The sequence below is a fragment of the Lissotriton vulgaris genome, chromosome 9 (assembly GCF_964263255.1).
Source record: "Lissotriton vulgaris chromosome 9, aLisVul1.2, whole genome shotgun sequence".
Taxonomy (NCBI): Eukaryota; Metazoa; Chordata; class Amphibia; order Caudata; family Salamandridae; genus Lissotriton; species Lissotriton vulgaris.
Genome location: NC_141697.1, coordinates 517,098,977 through 517,121,932, shown reverse-complemented (window position 1 = coordinate 517,121,932; position 22,956 = coordinate 517,098,977). Strand labels below are relative to the sequence as shown.

Below are 22,956 nucleotides of genomic sequence, written 5' to 3'. Positions count from 1 at the left end.
GCAGAGTGGTGAGTGCAGAGTGGTGAGTGCAGAGTGGTGAGTGCAGAGTGGTGAGTGCAGAGTGGTGAGTGCAGAGTGGTGAGTGCAGAGTAGTGAGTAGTGAGTGCAGAGTAGTGAGTGCAGAGTAGTGAGTAGTGAGTAGTGAGTAGTGAGTGCAGAGTAGTGAGTAGTGAGTGCAGAGTAGTGAGTAGTGAGTGCAGAGTAGTGAGTGCAGAGTAGTGAGTGCAGAGTAGTGAGTGCAGAGTAGTGAGTGCAGAGTAGTGAGTGCAGAGTGCAGAGTAGTGAGTGCAGAGTGCAGAGTAGTGAGTGCAGTGCAGAGTAGTGAGTGCAGAGTGCAGAGTAGTGAGTGCAGAGTGCTGAGTAGTGAGTGCAGAGTGCTGAGTAGTGAGTGCAGAGTGCTGAGTAGTGAGTGCAGAGTAGTGAGTGCAGAGTAGTGAGTGCAGAGTAGTGAGTGCAGAGTAGTGAGTGCAGAGTAGTGAGTGCAGAGTAGTGAGTGCAGAGTAGTGAGTGCAGAGTAGTGAGTGCAGAGTAGTGAGTGCAGAGTAGTGAGTAGTGAGTGCAGAGTGCAGAGTGCAGAGTAGTGAGTGCAGAGTGCTGAGTGCAGAGTAGTGAGTAGTGAGTAGTGAGTGCAGAGTAGTGAGTGCAGAGTGCAGAGTGCAGAGTGCAGAGTGCAGAGTAGTGAGTAGTGAGTGCAGAGTAGTGAGTAGTGAGTGCAGAGTAGTGAGTAGTGAGTGCAGAGTAGTGAGTAGTGAGTGCAGAGTAGTGAGTAGTGAGTGCAGAGTAGTGAGTGCAGAGTAGTGAGTAGTGAGTGCAGAGTGCAGAGTAGTGAGTAGTGAGTGCAGAGTGCAGAGTAGTGAGTAGTGAGTGCAGAGTAGTGAGTAGTGAGTGCAGAGTAGTGAGTAGTGAGTGCAGAGTAGTGAGTGCAGAGTACAGAGTAGTGAGTGCAGAGTAGTGAGTAGTGAGTGCAGAGTAGTGAGTGCAGAGTAGTGAGTGCAGACTACAGAGTAGTGAGTGCAGAGTAGTGAGTGCAGAGTAGTGAGTGCAGAGTAGTGAGTGCAGAGTAGTGAGTGCAGAGTAGTGAGTGCAGAGTAGTGAGTGCAGAGTAGTGAGTGCAGAGTAGTGAGTGCAGAGTAGTGAGTGCAGAGTAGTGAGTGCAGAGTAGTGAGTGCAGAGTAGTGAGTGCAGAGTGCAGAGTAGTGAGTGCAGAGTAGTGAGTGCAGAGTGCAGAGTAGTGAGTGCAGAGTGCAGAGTAGTGAGTGCAGAGTGCAGAGTAGTGAGTGCAGAGTAGTGAGTGCAGAGTAGTGAGTGCAGAGTAGTGAGTGCAGAGTAGTGAGTGCAGAGTAGTGAGTGCAGAGTAGTGAGTGCAGAGTAGTGAGTGCAGAGTAGTGAGTGCAGAGTAGTGAGTGCAGAGTAGTGAGTGCAGAGTGTGCAAAGTGCAGAATAGTGAGTGCAGAGTGCAGAGTAGTGAGTGCAGAGTGCAGAGTAGTGAGTGCAGAGTGAGTGTGCAGAATGCAGAATAGTGAGTGCAGAGTGAGTGTGCAGAATGCAGAATAGTGAGTGCAGAGTAGTGAGTGCAGAGTAGTGAGTGCAGAATGCAGAGTAGTGAGTGCAGAGTAGTGAGTGCAGAATGCAGAGTAGTGAGTGCAGAGTAGTGAGTGCAGAATGCAGAGTAGTGAGTGCAGAGTAGTGAGTGCAGAGTGAGTGTGCAGAATGCAGAATAGTGAGTGCAGAGTAGTGAGTGCAGAGTAGTGAGTGCAGAGTAGTGAGTGCAGAGTAGTGAGTGCAGAATAGTGAGTGCAGAGTAGTGAGTGCAGAGTAGTGAGTGCAGAGTAGTGAGTGCAGAGTGAGTGTGCAGAGCAGTGAGTGTGCAGAGCAGTGAGTGTGCAGAGCAGTGAGTGTGCAGAGCAGTGAGTGCAGGTGCAGAGTGGTGTGTGCTGTTGAGTGCAGAGTGCTGTGTATTGGCAATGTAAATGACAATGCCATTTATTTATGATTTAAAGAAAAAAAAGAAATGTCATGAGCAATGCCAATTTTACTGATCATTATTCCCCAACTACGAAAAATATCTTCTTCCTTCATAATTTGTTCTGCTACAGCAGGAGATGCAACTGTTAGTGCCAGTAAGCCTTCTGGATTTTGTAGGAAGCCAACACAATCTATTACTTTAGTTGTCAGAATTGCCAGAGATGGAACCGATTTAAATAGGCACAAAAGGTTGCCTCTATTTAACGTATCTTGATGGCCTTTGGACTCATATAGTGGCTTGAAGATTAATTGTTCCTTCCTCTGATTTTCCATGACCCTTTCTTTGTTTATATTCAATTCCTTTTTAACTATGTTTATAAGTCATTTGCTATTACCACTTCTAACTATTACTATTTGGTCTCCTTTTGTTAAATCGTCCACATCCTCTATTAGATCAATTGCTTCCAACGGTTTTACCGGTTCAATGGATGAAAGTTTTTTCATATTTGTTTCTTCGTTTAGAGTTTGTGTCAATGTTTGTTGGTCCATGATATCAGTATTCAGTGGGCCTGAATTTTTTTCTAGCACAGTCTTGCCTATTTCCTGTTTTACTGTACTGATTGTATGGCAACATTTTGATTGTGTACCAATCGGGGTTTCCTTTTTGAGCGTTTTTTCCACACAGTCGATTCTGATCTTTTGGTCAAGGGGCTCATTTAATGTGAAGTTTTTCCAGGTTTTAGAGACTTTATCAGTAACGAGCTCAACTGTGTCACTTACAAAATAAGCTATGTCACTTTCAGATTTCTTGTCTGTAGCGGTCTTAATTTTGGGGTCATTAGTCATGTTCATGTATTTTCCATGTTGTACAAAAATATCATAATACTTAGTTTTTGTTGTAATCGGTTTTGTTAATGTTATCCTTCATTTTTTCCCTTAAAGGTAGTTTTCCCTTAAGTTTATTTTGCAATGTTCCTTCGTTTAACCGTTGATCTATTTGATCCTGTAACTTTGCTTTATTTCGTGCTTTGCGTAATGTTTTCTTGTGCCTTTTTGTCATTTTGACCAGGTTCAGGTCCAGATCAGTTTTGTCCTCATCATCACTATCCCCTTCATCATTTTCCAATAATTGATTATTAGATTTCCCGCTTTTAGTTTTATTGATATCCTCTTGAGTATTAAATATTGTTGTGGTGGATGATTGATTTTTAACTTCCTGCTCACTTTGGACTGGTAGGTAATCCTTTTTTTTTTTTGATAATCAACTTTATTGGCATTTTGACAGGGAAAAGAAAAAAAAAATCCATTGGTCGCTGCTCATGAATCAGCAGGTACAATAGGATAAAAACATCAGTACATATGGGTAGAAGTAGAACATTCCAGTCCGACATCATATTTAGCGTGGTAATAAAGACAGTGGGCAGATCTGGGTTTACGGCGGAATCAGGTTAAACCATTTCCCCCATATTTTAGAAAACATTTCTGGGGCACCCCGAGATTCGAAGAGGGCGTCTTCCTGGGCCCCGCACCAGTCCATCCCCCTCCTCCACTCCCCAGCGTGCTATGTCCCGCTTGGCCACGGCCGTCCCCAGTAGGCGTTTGTCTGATCTACTGTCGGCTAGGCCATCGAAGATTTATTTATTTATTTATTTCATTATTTTTTTTTTAAGTTTTATATAGCGCTGGCTAAACCTGGAGGTATCCGAGCGCTTTACATGACCATCAGATCATAGTTACAGGTTACATTGTTACAAAGGTTACACAGTTCTTAGCGCATGGCAACAAAGTTACTTGTAAGGTCGAGATAAACAATAAGCACAAATACGTAAGGGGAAAAGAAGGCAAGGTGAGAGATTCAGGGGGGGTTGGAGTAGGGGAAATAGACAGATAATGAAGGACGGAAAGAGGAGGGGAGGGGAGAGAGAGCGTCACAGAATGGGGAGAAAGGGGAAGGGTGACGGGGACACAAACCGGTAGACGAGTCAAGGCAACGTCCAAAGTCCAGTAAGCTGTGATCCCAGGGGGAAGTGGTATCCCTTCCCTATCTCTATTGCGAGAGGCTCCCTTTGCGCAGTGGACTCTCTCAGAGAGGTCTCTGAGACTCCAAGGCCGAAATACTGGATCCTTCCCCAGAAAGGGGAGAGGGAGTGCTTTGGCAAGGGGTGCCATACCATACCTCAAGTGTGAGTGGCTCCCTTGGCGCAGTGGACTCACTCAGCGGGTTCGCTGAGACTCCAGAGAATAAATATTGGATCTTTCCCCAAGAAGGGGAGAAGGAGTACTTAGTCAAACGGCACAAAGGACAGGGGGTAGGCAGAGTGGCGGGCAAGGGGAGAGAATTTGGGGGAGAGGGGAAAGGAGCTAGGAACGAGACAATGAGGAGAGACGGAAAGAAGTCTGTCTAAAGACCGACTGGGTAGTTACGACCAAGGAGGGAATCCACAACCCATCTCCCCTATAGCTTAACTAAGTAGCTCCATCGGGCGTCAGACAAAATAGTTTAGTCTCAATACATTGAGAGAGGAGGGAAGGAGAGACATAAATAGAGGGTGGATGTGGTAGGAGACAGCAGGAGAGACAAAAAGGAGGGCAACAATCTGGTTCAACAATATATAGGAAAAGATCAAATAAGTAAACATTATATCAAACAGTCAGCAATACATTAGGGGAGGAGAGAGAGGAGCGAGAAAGTAGTGGGGGGGAGGGGAGGAGGGAAAGTGAGGTTGGCTAGACCCAAAAGGTATCAGAGCGCCATACATGAGGATCAACAATGTATCGGACAAGATAACAATTACACAATCCATCCAAAATAAAAGGCAATACATTAGGAGAGGAGAGATAGGAGAGAGAACAGCATTGGAGGGAGCGGGGGAGGTGGGAAAGGGAGGAAAAAGAGAAAAGACAACAAGGAGAGACAAGAGGAAGTCTGTCTAAAGACCGACTGGGTAGGTGACGACCAAGGAGGGAATCCACGGTCAATCTCCCCTATAGCTAAGCCATGTAGCTCCTTCGGGCATCAGAACAAAATAGCTAGATCTCACTTGACGAGGGAAAATTCGTAGATAAACAGGGTAGGGCTAGGACAAAATAGTTCAGTCTCAATACTTAGAGAGAGGATGGAAGGAGAGACATAAATGGAGGGAGGATGTGGGAAGAGACGGCAGGAGAGATGCAAGGAAGTCTGGCTAAAGACCGACTGGGTAGGTGACATCCAAGGAGGGAAATCCCCTATAGCTAAAATAGGTAGCTCCATCGGGCATAAGAACAAAATAGCTAGATCTCACTTGACGAGGGAAAATTCGTAGATAAACAGGGTGGGGGCTAGGACAGGTGAGGGCAGAGGTCATTAGCAGGAAAGTGGAGAAGAGTAGAGCAGGGAGGGGTAGCGGACGGACGGGCCACACAGGTAGATGGAGGATCGTCATAAAATCAGGAGGAAGAAGAGGGCAGGTCAAATGAACAGGGCTAAGCGAATTACAGTTGCGGGGGTCCAACCGGAGAAATGGGTAGTATAGCCCGCGGAAAACGCTGCTAGTTTGGTGTAAGTTTCCATGGATCAGCTTTGAATCATTCTAAAAGTGGGTCCGTTCCTTCTCAGGCACCCTCTTGAAAATGATCACGCAGCTAACAGGCAATGGACTGCGCCCCCAGCAGAGTTACTCGATTTTCATTTTCCTCGCATGTCTGCATTTTAAAGTCAGATATAGAACTACGATGAGGAAACAGATACTTTGAGCAGTCCCACTCTAAAAAGATCTTAACAGATTGCCAGGCTACAATATCCAAAATTGAACACGCTCTCATCTCACATTAAACAGCACGCTTAGACTCGAGAGATGATTTTCGTCATATACACATCGCCGCCATTTTGGGGTCAGGCTGAAGTATAAAAAAGCTCGCCACTATCAGGGGCCCAGCTCGGTACTCAATCCAGCATGCGTCAGAAAGGTGCATGGAGCGCAGGATGTCTGCTTCAGCTTTGGGTGTCTGCTGCTATTACAGGGGCCCTTCAAACGTCATACGTCCGCAATAGATCGCAGGCTCTAAGGCGCCGCCATCTTAAAGTCCGGCAGGTGGGCCGTGAGGCAGCGCTGTCAGGTGTGCACCTCGTAGGAGAGCAGGCAGCGCTCACTGATGATCTGCTGATGAGCTGGTGGTTGCCTCACCTCAAGCGTGAGAGCTGGAGAAGGGAAGCTGAAGTCCAGTGGCGGCGTTATCTACTGACCTCCGCAGGTTCTGGGGCTCAAAGCCGATCGGCAGCAGCCATCTTAGCTCGCGGCCTCAAGAGCTTCCCGGAGCCGGGCCGAGGACGTTCCCGCGGGCGAAGAGTCAGGTAAGCGCCTTCAAATAACGCGCTACAGATTCCGCTGCAGGATGCTGCCAATTTCAGCCCCTGGGGCTCTGGGGGACCGTCGCTGACAGCTCCCGAAGTGTGTGCCGAACGGGTCGTGAGGGACCTCCCAGCCCAGAGCCTGTGAAAGTTCTCTCTCCACCCCCCTCCAAAACTTCACGAGGCCGGGGCACATCCACACCATATGATAGAAGTCTGCTGGGGACTGCCCACATCTGGGGCAATCTGGGGAGGGTCGCAAGCGGGCTCGAAAAAGCCTCTCTGGAGTGAGGTAGGACGTGTGTAGGTAGTATGTTTGCACCAGCCGCAACTTGGAGGAAGTGGTCAGGGTACGCGGGGACATCAGGGCATCTCTCCTATCAGCCTCCTCCAGGGGTCCCACCCAACCCTCCTGAGGGGCTATTGTTGACTAGGGCACGGTAAATGCGGGACACTCCTCCCCTTCCCAGGTCCCCCATCATCACTTGGGCTTCTAGCGGGCTAAACTCTGGAAGGGTGGTAGGCGCGGGAAGGTGTGCAAGCAGGGCGTGGCACAGCTGCAAATATCAAAAGTGTTGGGCGTGAGTAAGGGCGTGGCGCTGCTTTAAGTCAGCGAAGGCTCGCATATGGCCCCCCACCTAAATGTCCCCGAGCACCGACACCCCAATGAGATCCCAACGCCAAAACCCTCCAAGGGACGAGACCTCCCGGAGCCAATTCCCATGCCAGAGTGGCATCTGGCGGGTAAGTTTGCGGTCCCATCCTGTACGCCAGGCCAGCAAGACCGCCCGGGTAATTGGGGCCATGGTTTGCGGGACAGGGCAACCGTAGAGGAACGCTTGGAGCTGAGGAAAGTCAGTCTTCCCCAGTTCCACCTGATATGCCGGATCAGACCAGCCGCCTGCATACCAGTCGTGGAGGACGATCGGCTTGGTGGCAAGGTAGTAGAGGTAGAGATGAGTCACCCCTAGGCCCTCGTCAAAGGGGGGGAATGTGGCTGTGTGCGAGGGAGATAGGCGAACGTCCGCCACTCCAGAGGAACCTCCTGGAACCAGGAACGGGGGATGGAAGTATTCTGTAGAATGTATAGGAAACGGGGGAGGACCATCATTTTGAATAGTGCACTCCGTCCCAGGGGGTTGAGGGGGAGATTGCCATTTCTTCAGGTCAGAGCACATTCGGGTAACTAAGGGTGTCACATTCAGTGCCCATTCCAGCTCCGGCAATTGAGTCACCCATATCCCCAAGTACTTAACCGAGTGATGTCTATGGGGGATGGAGGACTGCCAGTCAAAGCAATCCCGGGAGGGATGCAACGGGACCAGGGTGGACTTCGCCGCATTGAGCCGGAGGCCGGAGACTTGTTCGAAGACCAAAAGGATCTGCAGACACCTAGGTCTCGAGGTTGCCGGGTCCGCCAAATATAGGAGCACGTCGTCGGCGTGGAGGGCTATTTTGTCTATGTGACGCTCATTCCAGGTCCACCCCGGAACGAGGCGGTCGTGCCGGACGAGGGTCGCCAAGGGCTCCATCGCTAACGCGAACAGGAGTAGAGATAGGGGGAACCCCTGCCGCGTACCCATACGTATCGGGAATGCCTCCGAGAGCGTCCCATTGAACAACACTTGGGCCCTGAGGCTCGGATAAAGGACCCCAACATAGCTGTGGAACTGCAGGCCGAAGCCCATCTCCTCCAGGACGTCTTGTAGATAATCCCAGCCCACCGTATCGAAAGCTTTCTCAAAATCGAGAAAGAGGCGGGCCAGATAGGGAGTGAGGCGGGAGCGATGGGCCAGAGCCAGATGGAGGCGGCGGATGCAGTGGCGGGTACCTCTGGCCGGCATGAAGCCACATTGATCCGGAGGGACCACATCCCTCAGGAGGGGTTTGAGCCGCTGGGCCAGTATGGTGGCAAAGAGCTTGATTTCGGTGTTTATAAGGGAAATAGGGCAGAAGTCTGCGCAGTTCACGGAGGGCGGATGGGTATTGGGGATGACCACAATAGTGGTCAGGTCCGACGGGGGGGGGGGGGGGATGAGTGAAGGAGCCCTTCTCCAGCACGCGATGGAAGAGAGCCATCAGGTGGGGGGGCCAGAGTGTCTCGGAAGGCTGCATAGAACTCCTGAGGGAATCCGTCCGGACCGGGCGTCTTGCCACTATTCAGAAGAGGGATAGCCTCCAGGACTTCCCCCTGTGTGAAGGGCTTCTCCAGGGCCTCTGCATCCTCCGGGGTAAGGGAGGGTATCCGGACGCCGGTTCTGCTCAGGAGGGTAGACAGGGACGCGTCGGGTGGGCGCGCCGTATAGAGATGGGTGTAGAAGTCGGCGAAGGCTCCTGCTATAGCCCCGGAGGACGTCTGGGGGTTGCCGTCCGGCGTGCGGATCTCTGTGATGACACGGTGGATCTGAGGGTAGGAGACTAAGAAGGTAACCCTTTTTAATGTGTTTAATTTCAGCTTTACAACTTATACCTTCATTATCATTTATTTTTCAACTTTGATCCCTTTTGAGAGTTGCCTTAACATCCTTTAATATAGTACTAATAACTTCTGGTATGGTTGTTAGTTTGTTGATTATTGGACTGGATTGATCTGCTTGAGCTCTGGTTATCAAACAATTAAGGTCAGCTAGTTTAAGATCTATTCCTGTGACCACTTTTGCCATTGTTCCTTGTATGATAACATAGGTATTTCCAGTGTAGGTGAAGCAATTTCCTTTTTCCTAAAAAGACTTTTCTGTGGAGAATCATCAGATATGTTATGGTTATTAACCCCTTCGATGCTTGTGACAAGGTCAACTCGTCATGGGTGTTACCTGCGCGGTGCGTTTAACCTTGTCACATAACAAGGGATTTTTAAAATTGCAGCACAGCACGGGAATGTGCTGTAGCAATGATGCGGTTAATTAACGGTACCAAACTTTGGGCAGTATTTTTCCTTATTTCGACGTTAACCTCTATAAGCATCCTAGATGACATGGTTACTATACCTGGTTCTGTGGAGTGATCAACATGTGAGATCTCAGTTTTTATTTTCTCTATAGTGTTCACTGTAGTGTCCTCTTCCTGTAGATCCCTTATACACATTGGGTCCTGGTTAGTGGCTTTCGTAGGTGTTTGGTTTACTAATTTAGCCAGTTTATTAGGTTCAATGTCACCATTAGTTATTATCTCCAAGCCTTGTTTTAGTTCAAATTGTGGAGTCATGATTTTCTGATTATTAATAATAGGTATGAAAGGTGTCTAAGTTTCCTATTGCTGGATCACTTTGTATTGACATCAAAACTCCAGTTGGATCCTTTAGAAAACCAAATGTTTGAGGAATTTTTGTACTTTTTTCAAACATTCTTGCAATTGGTGATATAAGTGTCTGACTCAGCTCTTTAGGTTGCGCTTTGGCTTTTTTTAATATGCTTGGAGCTTTAGATTTACGTGATCTACGTGCTGGGGGAGCTGATGGCCTTCCCAGAGCGCATTGCTTTTTGAAGGCGTTTATAAGATGAAGTACGAGGTAACAATCAAACTCCGAGGAAAACAAACCGAAAACAGACCGACCAACCAATCAGCAGTACCTTTATACAACCATATGGAATTGTACAACCAATATTAGGCCTGGGTGAATGCTCAACAAATCCTCAACAAGTGTTCCCCCTTTTTCAAAAATGCTCCATCGCAGCTACTGCCACTGGTAAATATTTTTTTAAATAGCAGTTTTGGCATACAAAATGCTAGATATATCACTGAAGACAGGTTAGAGGCTTTCAAAAGAACTTATGCTGGTTAAAAGGCTTTCCAGAGAGGGACCTCACACCTCATAGGCCATTTGCAATTGAAAGTCCGGTGTTGTACATGTATTTTGTGTGTTTTACTTATATTTAAGTTATATTGTATTGTTTATTGTATAGTGCTGTAACAGCAGCAAATCTGAGGATAAACTGAAGGTTCCTCACCACATCCAGCAGGCACCGGGGCTCCTTCCCCCCCTGATTGATCAGTGGGTGCTTTAACCCACCTCGGTCGTCGCCGCCTAGCAGCGCAGAGAACCAGTGGACCTTACACAAGCTCACCGACAGCGTCCCTCAGTGTCCCACAGTCCCGTAGACCAGCAATACACCTGTCCACCTCCCCAGCCAGTCTGCTTACTGCCTGCACGCCCAGCCCCTAACCGCCAAAACCACCAAGCCGCCGGGGCGCTAACCACCTCACAACACGGCGTGGCGCGGCAGTGGGACGCAATGGCAGTAGGGCATGCACTGATAGGCACCAGAAACAGCAGCCGTCGAGGATCGGTGACGGTACTAATGGCGGGTAAGCTGATAATCTGGTAATGCGGAATGTGGGAGCTCTGTGTCTCCACAGGTCTCACTCTGCAGCTCGGCAATACCACGGACACTCGATGGCCAAGATAAGTCTTCTTGTGGAGTTTTGTTTATTTAATTATTCAATTGGGTTGCTTGGCTGCTTAGGGTTATTTAGCCTTTCTAAAATGCTCGAGTTGTTGCTTTTCTGGCCGGCAGATCAGGAGGATCAGGAGGGTCTCACGACTATGAGCGGGGGCTCAGGTGAGAGACTCAGGAGCACACGTCACACCTGTGGCACCCACGGCTCTCTCGGCACTTGCAGAGCACTTGCGGAGCACTCACGGCACCCGTGGCACTAGCACACAGTTTTTCCCGTGGTGCTCAATCGTGATTTCAGAGTCGCCAGAACCACCGCTTCTCACCTCCTCTCTACGGTTCACAGTCGATTCAAAGTCCCGCCACCGCAGGATCGCTGGAGCCGCCGCTTCTCTCTCCTCGTGTTTCCCGTTTGCTGCTCTCTGCTGCACTCTAGCGTCCACTGTGTTAGTGCTTCATTCACAGCTACGTGTGGATTGGCATGTACCTAAAAGGCTCAGCTCTCATGGTAGTTCGGGTGATCTTGTGCCAAGAGCTACAAAGTGATGGCAAGGACCAAAGAACTAACAAATCCACAATTTTCTCAATTTTTAAGAATTAAGAGGATATCTTCGGATCCAGGAACATGTAAAAACTCCATTCAAGAGTTTTAACAAAGATACCTGGAAAGAGGTTTCCCTTCCAAAATACTCAAAAATACTGAGGAAAAGGTTATGAAAATGGATCGAAAACATTGGTTACAAAAACAACACAAACCAAACCGATTAGTGCTTGTATCAAAATATTCCACAAAGTCATCTGCCATCAAAAAGATAATAAATCAAAGATGGGAATTATTGCTTAATGAATCAGAATTGAAAGGGTTATTCAATCCAAAACCATAATACGCGTATACCAGAACAAAGAATTTGAAAGAATTATTAACCACGACTAATACACCTACAAATACACAAGAGGCGGGAACCAAAAAATGTCATATCTGCATTCTTTGCAACAATGTTATTACTGGAAACACTACCACGCACCCCAGATCAAGAGAGATTGTAAAACTTCGTCACTCAATGAATTATAACTCGCAGAACGTGATTTACAGCACTAAATGTCCATGCGAAATGTTATGTATTGGCAAAACAGAAAGGAAAATCATTATTCGTGTAATAGAACACAACAGTAAGATTCGTAACCAAAACGTCAATTCCAATTTAGCCTTACATTGGTCGGAATACAGACATACTATATGCCAGTTATGGTTTCAAATAATAGAATCAGTACAAATTATCACTGGATGCAATCATTCTCAGGTTGTCACAAAGAGAAGTGCATTGGATAAAATGATTTGACGCAATATTTCCAAAAGTTTTAAATGATAAAATCAACATGAGTAGTTTCATATAATGTAATACACACATCATTAAGTGTCATATACCATATTATTCCAAGACAGAAGCAGATAAGTATTTCATTCATAAGAAAAAATTGGGTAGTCTATAAACTAATTTTTCACTATTTCCTATTCACTAGGTGATATGGGTCATCACTTCTGTTCCTGGTGTTATTTTTAATTTTATTTTCACTGGTGGCTTGTGATGGTTATAGAGCTCTATGAACAGTAAACCATTCCGGATTATAGCAGAATTTAACTACGCATTAGCCAGTGTACACACATGAGTATATACCTATTAAGTGTGATTTTTTTCTGCATCTGGTTGTGATTATACAAGACCCATTATAATCCGGGTAGCGATATTGTTAGAGTTAGATTCAGAGTTGCTTTCGAAGCCCCACACATTTAAAAATGGCGATTGTGGTTGGGAATTTAGAAGTTCAATTGTGCAGTCCTGTATTGAGGACTATTGCAGAAAATGCCGTCTTCACGTGGTTTAAACATGGGCGAGTTAGTCATGACAATCGAAACGTGCAACAGAGATATGGAGACAGCTTGTACAAATACAAGTACGAGGGAATTCACGCAGAGTCTCTTCTAAATAGATCATAGATACTGTTGCACTGATGAAAGGGTTTGATTGCTACTTTGTCATTATTTTTTGTTATGCAGTGAAGTTGAGTCTGAGTGCAGGTGCGCCGTATGAATTACACAGAGGTTTTACAGTAAGTAGGTAGGTCACAGCATCATCATTCGGACTGATTTTGGAACTATGTACAGTTAAAAGGTTTCTTTAGCAACAGTGATTAATGACATCACTATAGCTTTTTTCAGATTTTCATATCAGGTTATGTGTACAACACAGAATAAGTAAGTTAGTTGGACCCTATTTATTTTGCTTTTGTTCATGGTTTCTTAATACGATTGCATGAATGGCATCTATAAAGAGATTATTCAACCAGGGTTAATTTGGATTTAGGACTATTTGTTCACAAAGCCTATTGCTTGGATTATACATGTATGACGGACAGCATACGCACCAGGGAGGCACGCAAATTCAGAGTGAAGGTACCAAACTTATCACAGGAATAAAGAGTGCACGATAATTAAATTTTTTCATGAGGACCAAAGATCTAGATCTAAATCTGCCAGGAGGATGAGCTCCTTGCGTAGAAAACTATACTGAATTACAAAAAGGCTGAAGACCAAACACCATTGTAGCTGATGGACAACAGTTCCTTTAATTTTTCAAAACCCTGAAATATAGATTTTATTGATATGAAATCACATTCCTTGATATTCAGCTAGAAGGCTAAATGATGAAATGCATGCAATCTAATGGAAACCCAGGCAGCTCACCTTTAACGGGATGTCATAGCCGTAACTTGATCTAAAGTTAGAAGCTTCTTCTCTTGCAATGTCAGCCAAAGAACGAGCATCTGCCAGGAGGCCAGCTACTGCCTGAAATGAAACAATCCATGGCAACGTATAATTGTACCTTTCAAAAGACCTGTAATCAAACAACATATTGGAACAAACCACACGGTCTATGATGTGTGTGAAAAACACATTTCCATTTAGAAATCCAACAAGGTCTGCTACGGCACTTTGAGGGATGATGTTTTAGAATCAAAGAACAGGTAGAAGGGATGGTTGTGCAAAATGTCTAAGAATACACTGTTTTTTCGTTTCCACAAATCAAAAGCATTGTCCAGAAAAACATCAATCTTGTAGGTACTTATGCCTCACATTATACCTACATTGAAGGTCAAAGACAAACAGGTCTCCGATTTTTAAAATCATACTTTGCAGTGTTTATGGATTGTCAACTTACGTGAAGTGCACTTTCACTTTAGGAGAGGGTAAGAGGTCTTGTTGAGAAGGTAGCCTTCTATTTGTAGTTTTACAGTACTTATTTTTGGGAGAAAACGATTCTTTTTTTTGCATTGCAGGTTTGGGCTAAGGCATACAGTCTTATGACATCAGCAAAATCATGCACAGGTGATATGCCCTAGAATATAAAAGACACACAAGTGATGGATGGAATGCAGAACTATTAAACATTCACCCCCAGTCAAGAGATCTGTTTTAAATCCATTGTTCTTTGGCTCACCATGCCCAGTGTTGGACAGGCCACATGAAGGGCCGCTCTCCCCCGGCTCAACCAGGCCCGAGCCCAGTCACGCAAGGACCACACACCACCATTGCACGTCCTCCGTCCCCTCAGGGACCCCTGCCCTCGAACATGTTAACCTCGTGGGTCCGATCCTCTGCCGGCCCACGCGCCCAGCCCGGGCCGCCATCTTGGACACTTCACCACGAGGCCGCCTGGCCCCCGATCGACCTCAACCCTGGGCCTAGCCCGGCCTCAGACATTCCGGCACCACCCTCCACCCAGGAGGTGAGCGGGCTACTTGGCAAGTCAATGGGAGAAAGAGGTGCCGATGGCTCTCCCCCGCCCAGTGCCGCTCGCCCATCGCCTCCCCGGGCGCTGGCTCCACCCCCCTGCTGGGTGTCTGGACTCCCTCATCCCGGACCTCCCGACCTCCAAGTGCGAGGGTCCGGACATCAAAGCACACCAGCCCTATAACTGGGGCAGCTCCAGAGCAGGAAGGCAGTTGTATCTTGGAGTCGAGAGACGTAAAGAGGAACTCATCCTGGACGGACTACTGGCGCTGCCGTAGCTCTGTCCTGTGCACCATCGTCCTGCCTGTTGGCGCTGCCACAGCCGTCGTAACCTTCATCTTTCATCGTCGTCGGGACCTGCTGGCGTGGCCGCGGACCGTTGTAACCGTCATCTTTCACCGGGACCTGCAGGCTCCGCCGCGGACCGTCGTCCTTCCTTCATCCATCTCGGGACCTGCTTGGCTCCTCCACGGCCCGATCATCTAGAACGCCGAGCTCGAGGATTGAGAGCTATTTTGTACTCATTGGTAACTAAGACTGTCCCGCTACCCTTTTCCTCAGCCAGAGATCAGAACCGAGGGGACCCCTGAGTCCAGACCTCCTTGTATCATACCATCGTAACCTAAGAATTGCATATAAAGTCTCGTTAACCTTCATCCTTGTGTGGTGTCCGTCTGTGGGGGGGAAGTTACTTGTCTGTACAGTCGTTGGAGACGGCTCTCCCTGGAGACCTCTCCCCGTAATCTCGGCCGACCCTCCCGGTCCGTCTAACATTGGTGGCCAGCGGCGCGATCCGAATCACCGCATAACGTACAGAGAGTAGCTCACCCCACAACGAACCACAATGACAACTAAAGAGAGCGGATCAACTGAGAAGTTCCAAATGGAAAAACTAGAGGAGTACAGCCATCGTGAACTAAAGCAGTTCTGCATCGAACTAGGTATCGCTACCACCGGACTAAGCACCAAGGACGATTTTAAGCATGCCCTAGAATCTTGGGCAGAGACCGGGGATGTCGAAGCCCCTGAGCAAAGCACCGCGAAAAAGACCAACACGGCCCCGGAGGGGCAAAGAACCAGTCTCTCGCAAGACGAGATCCAAGAAAGAGAAAAAACCCGACTACACGAACTAGAAATGGCCCGACTCAAGATGGACGTAGAACTCAAGTTGGCCGAACAAAAAATAAACTTAGAGCACCTGCGTCTCCGAGAAGAAAGAGAGGAGAAACAGAGGCAAAGGGAGCTCGAGGAAAAGAAACTAGCGTACGAGCACGAACGGAACCTAGCCGAGATCAACCTGCGCAAGCAGAATAAAGAGTTAGGGGTGCCCGACAGACCACACACCCCAGGGACCACGGAGAAAAAAGTACACATCCCCAAGGATGTTGTCCGAGAATATTTTCGAGAAGACGACATCCAGCAATGGTTTAAGGCCTATGAAATCGCGATGACTGCACACCGGATCGATAGAAACGATTGGGGAGCCGGCCTATGGGGCAAATTCCTCAATGAGGGTCGCGATACCCTGTTACAGCTCCCAGACCACCAGATGACCTCCTACGACCATATGAAAGCGGCCCTCCTCACCCGCTATGGCCTCACGCCCGAGATGTACCGTCAGAGGTTCCGAGACTGCACACGCATCCCGGGTACAACTTGGGTGGACTATGTAACGTACTTTAGCCGAGCCTTCGAAGGCTGGATCAGAGGGAACAACGTCACGACCTACGAGCAGCTGTTCAATCTGATGGTATGGGAGCATCTGTCCAACAATTGCTTCATTGAACTACGCCAACACCTCCTCGACAGCAAGTTAACCGATCCCCGGCAGCTCGCAGCCGAAGCTGACCGGTGGGAGATCACCAGAGTGGGCCGGAATGGGTCCTACGAGCAGAACCGGAACAACAATGGTCACCACCGACCCAGAGGAGGAGGAGGGGGCCAAGGACGAGGAAGAGACAACACTCCGGCCGCCCCCGCTACCAGCACCACCCCCCCGGCCAACCGGGGCAGCACCCCGGCGCGACCGGGGTACAGAGCCAATGTTACATGTCACCGATGCCAACGAGTCGGCCACTATGCAAACGACCCAAGCTGCCCGCAGTATCAGAGTCCAAAACCCCGCCATGTGGCCGCCGCGGCACTAGGGGAAGAACAGATCTCCGAGGAACAAGAAACAGACGAGCAAGAGTATCAAGAGTGGGAGCCAGCCGCCATGACTCTCGCGTGCTTAGGGGGAAGAGACATGGTCCCGCGGGTCCCCCTACCCGCTAACACCCAGAAGTACAGCCAATGGGTGAGCATCAATGGACAACGGGCCGAAGCCCTTCGGGACACCGGGGCCAGTGTGACAGCCGTCCGCTGTCATCTGGTGACCCCAGAACAATATCTACCGAACATTCTCTGCCCTGTACGATCAGCCGACAACTCGGAAAGTCTGTGTCGGATGGCCTGCGTCCCCTTTGAGTGGGGAGGGGTCTCCGGCATGTTGAAAGTGACGGTCCGAGACGACGCCCCCGTGGACTGCCTCCTCGGAAATGACCTGGAAAGCTCCCCGTGGGCAGCCGTGGAGCGAAAAGAACACTTGGGGATGTTGGGCGTCCCGGACTGGGCGTGCGTCACCACCCGGTCCATGGCCGCCCGTGCCAACCATCACCCGGAAGAACCAGAATGGCCGGCGCCACCGCCTCCGGTCGCCCCAGCCGAGACCCCCGACCATGACATCCCCCTCGAACTTGCTCAACCTTCCGACCTCGCTAACCTTGACCAGTGGGCTCAAGAAGGGGGACCCACACAAGAACAATTTCGTCGGGAACAGAAGACCTGTCCCTCCCTCGAGGGACTCCGACAACAAGCGCTCGCCCAAAGCGCAGGGGATACCTCCGGAACTCATTGGGTCTACTGGGACAATGATCTGTTGTACAGCGAGCAACGAATCGCCGAGCTGGGGGCCAACCGAGTACTAGTAGTGCCCCTCCGCTTTAGAGACTTCCTGCTGAATCTGGCCCACGATGTCCCCCTGGCAGGGCACCTGGGACAGGATAAAACTTACAGCCGCCTAGTGACCCACTTCTTCTGGCCCAAAATGAGAAACGATGTGCACCAGCATTGCCGATCTTGCCCCACGTGCCAAGCTAGTGGAAAGAGCGGCCGCAAACTAAAGGCCCCCCTGCAACCCTTTCCAGTAGTCACGACCCCATTTGAGAGGGTCGGAATAGACATTGTGGGACCCCTGGACCCGCGTACAAGACAAGGCCATCGCTTCATCCTGGTACTAGTGGACCACGCCACCCGCTACCCTGAGGCTATTCCTCTCCGGACCGTGACAGCCCCAGTGGTCGGCCGGGCCCTGATGGGGATCTTCTCCCGTGTGGGGTTCCCCCGAGAAGTCGTCAGCGACAGAGGCACGAACTTTATCTCTAAATACATGAAGTCCCTCTGGCAACAGTGTGGGGTCACCTACCGCTTCACGACCCCCTATCACCCCCAAGGAAACGGACTTGTTGAGCGGTTCAATCGCACGCTAAAAGGGATGATCGGGGGATTGGAAGAGCCCCTCCGTCGCCAGTGGGACGTGCTGCTGCCGTGCCTCCTCTTCGCCTACCGGGAGGTCCCACAGAAGTCCCTAGGCTTCAGCCCATTCGAACTGCTATATGGGCACCCAGTGCGGGGGCCGCTCAGCCTGATCAAAGAAGGCTGGGAGATGCCTCCGGCCAAGAGTCCTCCAGATGTCTTCCGGTACCTCCTCACCCTCCGCAACCAGTCCCGGCGGTTCAGAGACCTAGCAAAAACCAACCTAGAGGCCAGTCAAGAGGACATGAAGAAATGGTATGACCAGAACGCCTCATCCATTGAATTCGAGCCGGGGCAACAGGTATGGGTAATGTCCCCCACAGAGCCATGCGCTCTCCAAGACAAATGGACGGGACCCTTCAAAGTAATCGAGCGCAAGGGTCCTGCCACCTATCTGATCGATATGGAGTCCTCCCGGAATCCACTCCGAGTCCTCCACACCAACCGACTGAAGCCCCACTTTGCACGAACAGAACTCAGCCTACTGATGGCCACAGACAATGGGGTTGAAGACGACTCCGAGCCTCTCCCTGACCTCTTGCGGACCCAGGAGCAAGACGGCTCCGTGGATGGGGTCCGACTCTCGGAGACCCTCACCAGAGAACAACGCCAAGAGTGCCAAGCCCTCCTGTCACGGTTCGCCAGTCTGTTCTCCCTCACCCCAGGTGTCACTTCCTGGTGTGTGCACGATGTGGACACCGGAGACAGCCCTCCTATCCGCCACCGGGCCTACCGCGTACCTGATCGGGTACGGGCCTGCATCCAGGCAGAAGTAGCTAAGATGCTCACGCTCGGGGTCATCGAGCCCTCAGACAGTCCATGGGCCAGCCCGGTCGTACTAGTCCCCAAAGCAGCCGCCCCCGGAACCACACCAGAACTCCGGTTCTGCGTCGACTACCGGGGCCTGAATGAAGTCACCAGAACGGACGCACATCCCATCCCCCGGGCAGATGAACTGGTCGACCGAATGGGAGCTGCCCGCTACCTCAGCATCTTCGACCTGACAGCAGGTTATTGGCAGATCGGCCTCACACCCCGAGCACAAGAACGTTCTGCCTTCTCCACCCCCGATGGCCACTATCATTTTACGGTCATGCCCTTCGGCATGAAAAATGCCCCAGCGACTTTCCAACGGCTCGTCAATCAGGTCCTGGCGGGGCTCGAAGAGTTCAGCGCCGCCTACCTGGACGACATCGCTGTGTACAGCCACCATTGGACCGAGCACCTCCACCACCTCCGAGCAGTGCTGCAAGCCCTTCAGCGAGCTGGCCTTACGATCAAGGCCAGCAAGTGCCAAATTGGACAAGGGTCTGTGACCTACCTCGGACACCAGGTGGGAAGCGGCCTAGTGGCCCCTCTACAGCTGAAAATTGCCGCCATCCAGAACTGGCAGCCCCCTATCACCCAAACCGAGGTGCGAGCCTTCCTGGGCCTCACGGGCTACTACCGAAGGTTCGTGAAAGACTATGGTACCATAGTGGGGCCTCTCACCGAGCTCACGTCAAAGAATCAGCCCAAGAAGGTGAACTGGACCCCAGAGTGTCAAGTGGCATTCGAACAGTTGAAGGCCGCCATGTGTTCCGCTCCTGTGCTCCAGGCCCCAGACTACAGCCGGGAGTTCGTCGTCCAGACGGACGCCTCCGACCAGGGCATTGGGGCAGTCCTGTCTCAAGTGAACACCGAAGGCCTTGATCAACCGGTGGCCTTCATCAGCCGGAGACTCCTACCACGGGAGCAACGCTGGAGCACCATAGAGAGGGAAGCCTTCGCTGTGGTATGGGCCCTCAAGAAACTCCGGCCCTACCTTTTTGGCACCCACTTTCGGGTACAGACTGACCACCGACCCCTGCAGTGGTTGATGCATATGCGGGGGGAAAACCCAAAATTGCTATGCTGGTCCATCTCCTTGCAAGGTATGGACTTCACAGTCGAACACCGGCCTGGGTCAGACCACGCCAACGCGGATGGCCTGTCCCGGTTTTTCCGCCTCGACGAGGAGAGTCCCCAAGAGGATGGGTAACTCTCCCCGCCTTCAGCTGGGGGGGACGCATGTTGGACAGGCCACATGAAGGGCCGCTCTCCCCCGGCTCAACCAGGCCCGAGCCCAGTCACGCAAGGACCACACACCACCATTGCACGTCCTCCGTCCCCTCAGGGACCCCTGCCCTCGAACATGTTAACCTCGTGGGTCCGATCCTCTGCCGGCCCACGCGCCCAGCCCGGGCCGCCATCTTGGACACTTCACCACGAGGCCGCCTGGCCCCCGATCGACCTCAACCCTGGGCCTAGCCCGGCCTCAGACATTCCGGCACCACCCTCCACCCAGGAGGTGAGCGGGCTACTTGGCAAGTCAATGGGAGAAAGAGGTGCCGATGGCTCTCCCCCGCCCAGTGCCGCTCGCCCATCGCCTCCCCGGGCGCTGGCTCCACCCCCCTGCTGGGTGTCTGGACTCCCTCATCCCGGACCTCCCGACCTCCAAGTGCGAGGGTCCGGACATCAAAGCACACCAGCCCTATAACTGGGGCAGCTCCAGAGCAGGAAGGCAGTTGTATCTTGGAGTCGAGAGACGTAAAGAGGAACTCATCCTGGACGGACTACTGGCGCTGCCGTAGCTCTGTCCTGTGCACCATCGTCCTGCCTGTCGGCGCTGCCACAGCCGTCGTAACCTTCATCTTTCATCGTCGTCGGGACCTGCTGGCGTGGCCGCGGACCGTTGTAACCGTCATCTTTCACCGGGACCTGCAGGCTCCGCCGCGGACCGTCGTCCTTCCTTCATCCATCTCGGGACCTGCTTGGCTCCTCCACGGCCCGATCATCTAGAACGCCGAGCTCGAGGATTGAGAGCTATTTTGTACTCATTGGTAACTAAGACTGTCCCGCTACCCTTTTCCTCAGCCAGAGATCAGAACCGAGGGGACCCCTGAGTCCAGACCTCCTTGTATCATACCATCGTAACCTAAGAATTGCATATAAAGTCTCGTTAACCTTCATCCTTGTGTGGTGTCCGTCTGTGGGGGGGAAGTTACTTGTCTGTACAGTCGTTGGAGACTGCTCTCCCTGGAGACCTCTCCCCGTAATCTCGGCCGACCCTCCCGGTCCGTCTAACACCCAGACGTGGATCCCAGGCTCACTGTAACCTTAGATTCAAGCTAGCCTGGCTGATATGGGGTGAGGCACTGAAACCAGTCCCAGAATGCTGGTTTCTGGTCCAGGGAGGACCTGGACTGGCAGTTTGGACTGGACTGTTCCTATGAGGAGCAGGGTCAAGACTGATTTGCATATGACTGGGTCTCAACTGGGGTGGCACAGTGAGCAAAGAAATAATTGATTTAACTCCGATCTTGATAGGGGGAGAATGTTTGATTTGTTCTGCATTCTGTCCATCATTTGTGTGGCTTTTGCTTTCTTGTGCCAAGCGCGCCAGGTATGCCTAGACATGGGACCCGGGCTCACTGTTCCACTAGATTAAGGCTAGCCTGGCCGATGAGGGGTGAGGCACCGAACCCGGTCGCAGAATACTGGTTTCTGGTCAAGGGAGAACCTGGCTTGGGAGTTCATGCTGGACTGTTCCCACGAGGAGCAGGGTCAAGACTGATTTGCATATGGTTGAGTCTAAACTGGGGTGGCACAATGAGCAAAGGAGTGATTAATTTAACCCAGATATCTTGACTGGAAGGTGAACTTTTGATCTTCTCACAGGTATGAGTGACAAAGTTATCACGCCTCCGTTGAAGTTTCTCTCATGGAATGTCAATGGGTTGGGGGATAAGCTGAAAAGAGGGCTGGTGCTTCAATGCATTAAGCACCATTTATCAGACGTGGCTCTCCTACAGGAAACACTTGGTTAGAAACACATACAGGGCACTAGACAGAGATGTACTTTAGCTGTGCATGCCGGATTTACAACTGCATCTAGAGGGGTGGGGGTGCGGTTAACAAAGCAGTTCCCCTTCATAGTGGAAAATAAAGTGACGGATGAGCAGGGTAGATTTGCTTCACTAACGGGCAGATGGGAGGAGAGACCGATTAATATAGTTTTGGGATATATATACCACCGGCACTGCATAATATCGCTCCCCCTGAATTAGGCAAATTTCTCCTCAGACTGCCTAATGGTGAACTACTCCTTGGTGAACACTTTAATAAGACACTAGACGGTCTTTAGGATAGACTCCCTCCCAGAGCGCAGCCTAGGTGCCCCACGCCACTGTCGGACTCTGTGGGAGCAATGGGCCTGGCGGATGTATGGAGTACACAAAATCCGCAAGAGAAGCAATTCACATACTACTCAGGAGCACATAATAGCCACTCCCGCATAGGCTTTATTATATCACATGCGGACGGGATCTGTAATTTTAGAGACATCAGTTGGCAAGAGGAATACCGGATCATCCCCCCTTCCCCCCCCCCCTCTGGTCCTGCTACTCGACAGGAACTCGAAATACCCAACGTAGTACATCCTTGCACCCATGGAGCTTAAAGGAAGCCAAAATCCGAACAGGGCTAACCCAAGCCACTAAAAATCACTGAGGAGAATGAGGGCTCCGTGAATTCGGCATGGGTCCTGTGGGGAGCATACAAGGCTGTTATAAAGGTAGAAGGACTTTCCCTCATAGTAGGGCATAAAAAGGGAAATAGAGCTGTCAGAGACGATAGAGAGAAACACACTACAGTGAGAGAACCAACTGGTCAACAGTACCTCCGATGAGATAGCACATACCTTGCAATGAAAAAGGCTGGAGTACAGAGAACTGGCGAGGGAAATGACTAGAGCCAAACTAATAGAAAACAAGAGATAGGATATATGAGCATGGGGATATAGCTGGGAAACTATTGGCCTAGCTCGAGAGAAGGGGAAAGGGCGCGTAGATGGGTACACGTGATCACCACCGATTCGGGAGGGA

The 22,956-nt window shown here is 50.4% G+C and overlaps 1 protein-coding gene across 1 annotated transcript in view; it reads right to left on the bottom strand.

Annotated features, from left to right (window-relative positions):
* The window catches only part of PSMA3 (proteasome 20S subunit alpha 3), a 221,780-nt gene that overhangs the window by 153,386 nt on the left and 45,438 nt on the right, over positions 1 to 22,956 (bottom strand). Inside the window, exon 4 of the mRNA XM_086937983.1 lies at positions 13,433 to 13,534. Coding sequence (XP_086794109.1) covers positions 13,433 to 13,534 — 102 coding nt within the window. The remainder of the gene's footprint in view (positions 1 to 13,432; positions 13,535 to 22,956) is intronic.